This window comes from Mastomys coucha, unplaced genomic scaffold (assembly GCF_008632895.1).
Source record: "Mastomys coucha isolate ucsf_1 unplaced genomic scaffold, UCSF_Mcou_1 pScaffold4, whole genome shotgun sequence".
NCBI classification, from domain to species: Eukaryota; Metazoa; Chordata; class Mammalia; order Rodentia; family Muridae; genus Mastomys; species Mastomys coucha.
In genome coordinates this window covers 5,262,165-5,268,893 of record NW_022196910.1, presented here as the reverse complement: position 1 = coordinate 5,268,893, position 6,729 = coordinate 5,262,165, and the positions used below count along the sequence as shown (strand labels likewise).

At 46.7% G+C, this 6,729-nt stretch overlaps 1 protein-coding gene across 1 annotated transcript; it reads right to left on the bottom strand.

Annotated features, from left to right (window-relative positions):
- Window positions 1-4,094: 4,094 nt before the first annotated feature.
- Window positions 4,095-6,167, bottom strand: Actl9 (actin like 9). The gene has a single exon (XM_031350013.1). It carries the CDS (start codon window positions 5,393-5,395, stop codon window positions 4,148-4,150), a length of 1,248 nt encoding a protein of 415 aa, XP_031205873.1. The 5' UTR covers window positions 5,396-6,167; the 3' UTR covers window positions 4,095-4,147.
- Window positions 6,168-6,729: the final 562 nt, after the last annotated feature.

Below are 6,729 nucleotides of genomic sequence, written 5' to 3'. Positions count from 1 at the left end.
TGTCTCTGGCTAGAGCTTGTCCTGTCCCTGCCACCCTGCAAGTCCCCTGCGACTCGTGGGGCCTGTTCCTCCTAGCTAGCTGCTCCAGTCTTAGAAACTCATCCAAGAGAGAATGGCAGCTCTAGCCTGGGTCTCTGGTTTAAGGCATTCCCTGGAGGTAGGCCCTCCCCTTGCAGGGAAGGGGCAGAGAAGGAAGCTGATCCTCCTCTGTCACTCGGAAGCTGAGAGGATCCTGTCCCTGCCAACCTGCGGCTCCCCTGGCAGTCGTGGGGCCTGTGCCTCCCAGCTGGATGCTCCAGTCTCAGAAACTCACCCGAGAGAAAATGGCAGATCTCGCCCTGGTCTCTGGCTTAAGGCAGCATACATGTTTTATCTTATATTTTATTTCCTTATATTTTGTTGTTACCTCTGAAAAGCTTGTTCCTTCCCAATGGGAGACAGAAAGGGAGTGGATCCGAATGGGAGGGGAAATGAGGAGGAGCTGTGAGTAGAGGGAGGAGCAACTGCAATTAGGATATATTATATGAGAAAACAATCTATTTTTTTCTTTAACAATCTATTTTTTAATAAAAGGAAGGGAAAGAAAAAATTAGCATATAAAGTGACAGATTTTCTTTGGGCATTTTATACTTAGTTTTGGTTGATTTCCTACTTCTCTCCCTGCCTCCCTTCCTGTTTGAAGTCTTTTATTCAGCCATAAAAAATAAAATTGTGAACTTTGCAGGAAAATGGGTAGAACTGGAAAATATACTCAGTGAAGTAACCCAGCAAACTTGTGGGCCAAGTTAGAGTGCTTCACAAAGAAGCACATTCGTACTCTGGGAAAATTACCATGTAAGACTGATACTGGGAGAATGAGAGAACAGAAAATGTGTGTGTGTCTGTGTCTGATGTGTGTGTGTGTGTGTGTGTGTGTGTGTGTCTGTGATGTGATGTGTATAAGTGATTGTGTTTGAGTGTATGGTGTATGTTGATGTATGTGCTGCATATATATGTGTGTATGAGTGTGATGTGGATTTGTGTGTGTATGTGTGTGATTATGTCTGATGTGTGAGTTTGTGTAAGTGTGAGTGTGTGATGTGTGTGGTATGTCTGAATGTGATGTTTGATTGTGTCTGATGTGGGTATATGTACTGTGTGTGTTGTCTCTGATGTATGTGTGATGTGTGTGTGTGTGTGTGTGTGTGTGTGTGTGTGTGACATGTCTGTCTGTCTATGATCTATGTTAGGTAGAGAATGGCTCAGAGAAACACAGTGAGAAAACTTTAAAAAAGGAGCCTTTTGTGGACTTTTTCATTTTGGAATTTTTAGTCTTATTGACCTTTTGCTTATATATATTTTTTAAGTACAAGAAAGAATATACATGGAGGGATGTGAGAAGGACCTGGAGGCAGGTGGGGGAGGAGAAACATGTCAAAACTTGAAGGAAGCCTTTATAAAGAAAAAAAGAAAAAAAAATCAAGAGCCTGGGGAGAGGTGCACACCTCTGTGCCTGTCTTCCTAGCTGTTTGGGAAGCTGAGACAGAATGATGATTTGAGGCCAGGAGTTCCAGAATACTCTGGACAATAGAGTGTGACCCTGTTTTAAAAACAGAGCAGCAGTTTGGGAGGTGGCTCAGTGGGTAAGAATGCTTGCTGTATAAGTGCAGGGACCTGTGTTAAATCCTCAGCATTGCTGGGTATGGTAGCACATACTTTTAATCCCAGCAGCCAGGAGGCAGAAGCAGGCTAGTTTGAGGCTAGAATGAGTTCCAGGACAGGACTACAAAGAGAAACCTTGTCTAGAAACCAAAAAGAAAAACAAACCAAAACAATTGCCAGGATTCATGTAAAAAGTTAGTCTATATCCCCAGTGCTAGGGGTGTGGTTGGGGAGACAGGAGGAATCATTAAGACTTGCTGGTTGCCAATCTAGCTCCAGGTTCAGTGAGAGATGCTGTTTCAAAGGAAGAAAGTGGAGATTGATAGAGGAAGACTTCCAATATCCTCTTCTAGTTCCCATGCACACATGTGCATACACACACACACACACACACACACACACACACACACACACACACACAAAATCGCAGCACAAGACAAAAGCTGTCAGCCATGTAGACATAGACACAAGGCATATGTGTAAGCATCTGGACAGTGGCCCATGACAGAAGGAGTGGTCAGAAGGCCTGGAATAGACTTGAATAAAATCTAGGGAAATCTGTTTATTTTAATAACAAATGGCAACGTGTTCCCCATTTCTGTGTGAGATCCTGGTCTTCAATCCGTACTGGAGAACTTGGTGCAGATGTCCTCCAGAGAGGACTCCAGGTGGTTCATGCGAAGAACTAAGTTCCCACTTTAGGCTCAGCAAGAACATAGTTGGCTCAGAGAGGCCTCATGGCCCCAGGGCAAAGAAAGTCCCTGGGGCTGTGTTGAAGTCATAGGCTGAGTTAAGATTGTCAATCTAAAGAGGTGGCTATCAACTCTGAATGAATGCAAGGAAATGGGGTTGAGAATGGCTAGCACAATTGGCCTTTAGGGACCCGTATAGAGGCAAGTGGAGGGAACCAGGGTCAAGATGTTTCTCTCCTGGAACATCCTCATGAGGGTCATAATTGAATGGATTGCTCTTGAGAGCATTGTTACTCACCATTATCCTAGTCTAGGCTGGTAAGAGGGAGCCAGGGAGTTGGTCTGTGGTGAGTTCCAGAAAACATGTAGAAATTCCAGAGAAGGGAGTTCTGGGGGTTCAACATGGGGAAGACCCTAAGAGAGTGTCTTTGGAGAGGGTTCATGGGGAGGGAGTTGGGAGATTACAACACAGAAAAGGGCTTAGTAGGTATTAATGGGCTCAGCAAAGAATGACCCAAATCTGGGAGTCCTGAGTCTTTCTGGGAGAATGTGAGGGGCTGGGGGAGGAATAGAGTTGGACAGCATCCTTGTCAGGTAGCCATGCAGGACTGTTTCTGGTGGAAACAATGGTGTCAGCTTTGAGCAGTAAGGGCCATCCTATGGTTTGGGATCTTGGTGTTGTTATTCGAGGGGGGCGGTCAATGGAGACGAGTTACCAGGGAATTTGATTACAGGTATATGAAGGAGAGATGGGAAAGGGATAGTTTCAGGGATGAGTTTAGGGTGCCAGGGATCCTTCAGTCGGTCATTTAAGGGAGACTCTTAAGGGTGAAAAAAAGGAGGAGAAAAAAGAGAAAAAAAGGAGGCGAGCACATATTTGGTCAGCTAGAGTGAGTTGCTCACACTTCCACGATGTATCCTATTTTCCAGTGCTGATAAGTTACTGCAGTTTTTGTCCCTCATCAGAGATGATTTGCTTGGCAGTGAATAGCAACCAATAAAGAGACCCTGCAGATTGTCAGAGTGCCGAGTACTCCAAGTACATGTGGAGTTCTTAGCCCTAGATGAGACATCTACTTCACATTATTCCCAATGACTCAGGGAATACTGCACAAGAGGGAGCAGAAAGATCTTAAAAGCCAGACATTGGGGAGGACCGTCAGAAAATGTCTTCAGGATGCATAAGGGCCATCACATTTATGAATGCACAGCTGCTGTGTTTGTCTGCATAAGACCTATGCAATATCAAGCCATTCAACATTCCAGCATAGATAGAAGGGCCCCACTCCTAAGTTGAGGAGCTTTGGATGGGGACAATGAGTTTTCTTCGGTGGGGGGTGTTCCCTGTTAGAATGCCTATATGGCAGTGGATTGCCATACACTCATACACACATGGGCAGCATTGACTAAGTGGACTCAGTGGTCTGCTAGAAGAATTCCTGAGATTGGAAGGAGGATGTGATAGAGGGGCTCTGGGAGACACTGGAAGGGAAATGGGGGGATGTATAAAATGAAGACACTGTATACATGTACAAAGTTCCCAAGGAACAGATTAAGGGAAAAAAGTCTAAGGGACTGTAAGAGTGTATTTGAAAGGATAAGAAATAAGGGTTCAGTCATGGAGGCCTAGTAAAGGTGGAGTAGTCTTGGAAAAATTCTGGGGTGTGGTATGTAGAACATTTTGTGAAGACTTTTTTGGGGGGAAACAGTTTGGAAGAGTTGAGGAACTATATCATGGGATAGAGCTGGAAGATGACAGAGTTTGCTTGCCAAGAAAGCTTTACTGCCCTTAGCTCTTCCCACCTTGTCCCATGTTAGTAGCACTTTCGGTATACAACCTGGGGTCCCCTTTCTTCATATTGTTCCCGCAAGACCCAACAGGACTGGAAAGCATGCAATGAGGCTAGAATGGAGCCCCCAATCCACACCGAGAGGTTTCTGTTGGGCTGTGCCATCACCACTACATGGTCCTCAGGGGGCAGAGAATGCAGTAGCTCTGCCCTGAAGCGACCCTCCAGGCCGGTGAAGAGCGAGGAGCCTCCACATAAAATCACATTCTGGGCCACGTGGGGTCGTAGCTCCTGAGGCACCTTGAGGAGGCTCTGTTCAGCCATGGCTGGGAGGCCCATGGGTGGTAATCCTGGAATCTCTGGGGGATGGAATAGCAGCTCTGGGCACTGGAATAACTCCTTTCCCAGAGTAACAGTCCGTCCATCAGGAAGTTTCAGGGTTTTCTTGCACTCCTGATCTGGGCGGGCCTGTTCCTTTTGGAAATCTGGGGCCAAATAGCAGTAATGATGTTTGATGTTCTCTACCAAGTCCAGGTCCTCCTGTTGCAATGAGAAGCCAGAGCCCAGGAGCATCTCTGCTAGGAAGGCAGTAAGATGGTTGCCTGCCAGGTCCAAGCGTTGGATGGCATGGGGTAAGTTGTAACCCTGAACAACTGGCACCGTGTAGCTGACTCCATGGCCAGTGTCCACAGCAAGTCCGTTGACACGCCCATGAGCATAGACTGACAATACAGATTGAGATGCCACATATAAGGCTGGGGAGTGCAGAGACTCAAAGGCCACTTCTACTAGCTTCTCTCGGTTGGTGGCAGGGCTGAAGGGTGGATCTGAAAACAGTAGAGGATGATCCTCGGTGGCTACTTGGAGATCATGTTCCAAGATGTGTCTCCATATTAGTTCGGCGGCTTCCCAGTCCACCACAATGCCATTGCGAATAGGCTTCACCAACCTCAGTTCTGGGCGGGAGCGGGCTGCCTCCCCAATAAAAGTTTCCAGCTCCGACTGGCCCTTGGTAGCCTGTTTCTTGGGCTGGCAACCCAGGATGGTAGCCACCGTGTAGGTGGGTTGGGATTGTCCTGCAAAGCCTACTTTACAGGTGCCTGTGCCCATGTCAATAACCACAGCACCTGTTCTTGGTGGGAGCCTGTCAACCACCATACTGAGGGAATCTTGCTGTAGACTTTTGCTCACCATGAGTGTGCTAGAGGTCAGGGGAAGAGTCCCATGAGTCTCAGGGGAGGGTTGGGGCTTTGGGTGTCCATTGATATCCATGGGCTGCAGATGGCCTCGTAATGCTGCTTGAAAAAGTGGACCTCTTCACTCTGGGTGCCAGTAGAAAAGGCTGGTCCAAGTCTGGGGTAGCCACAAAAAGAGAGGATGAAACAGTGGTCTGTGACATCACTGTGCTTGTCTTTGCTTCACAATGCAGGGATGAGTTGAGGTCAGGCAGGGGGAAACCTCTGGTATAAACCTTACCTGGGAGAATTGTCTATTTACCAGAGATTCTACTCACGTCTATGGTTAGTTTAACTGGGGTTACTTATAGGAGTGTGGGTGAAGAGTTAGTTATAGGCACGTGGCTAACATTATACTTAAAGGGTAAAAATATCTCCAGGTGACAGATCTTGATGTCGAAGCTTCTCATACTGAGGGATTCCTGCTCGCAAAGATGGTTTCTATCTAAAACCCAGACTGCAGTGCTCAAGGACATCCTTATCTGAAACCCCAGAGGCAGAACTAAGACCAATATGTTTTCCACCAGACCCCACCCTGATAGGCATTTCCTACTTCAAGCCCCACAAAATCTCCAGCCCTGTGCCACACACAGTCCACAGCCTCCACTCCCATGGAGAGGCTGTTGCCCTTCAGTATTCTAATGAAAGGGCAATCTGCTCCTGTCGAGGCGGGTGTTTTGCCACTTCATTCCAGTCTGATATAACAATATGATGAAGAAAAACACGTCTTCCCCAGGAACTGTTAACTGTCTCTATACTCTTGGAAAGGGTTGTGGCCTCCTGAGCTACCAACAGCTAACTGCCTCTAGATTTTGGGGGAGGGGTGAGACCTCCTAAGCCCCTTAGTAACCATTAACTGTTATCAATCCCTGGGGAGGAGTACGGTGGCCTTGTGAGCCTCACTCAAGTCTGTGATAGACAATCAATAGGCCCATTTTTTTGTAAGTCTCCTGTGTGTAATCACAGCGGCAAAGCCATGTCATGCCCTCCCCTCTCTCCTAACACACACACACGCACACACACACACACACACACACACACACACACACACACACACACACTATCTGACAAGACCAACCCAGAATCCTTTTATGGGTAGAGGCCAAACTGACTGGCTTTCTTCCTTTGTTTTTTCTTCCCTTCTTTAAGGTTTATATTTTACATTTATTTATTGATGTGTGTGTACATGCACAACTAGTCTGCTAGTTGCTATACAGTGTATGAAAATGGCACACTTTCCTTCAGCAATAATCAATAACTCATTACTTCCTCAGGAGGAGATATGTCCTCATGGGTACTTCCTCTATCTGTTGTGGAAAGTTGGAGGGCCCCAGCATGTGCATGTTTGCATAGGTGTTTTGTGTTCATGGT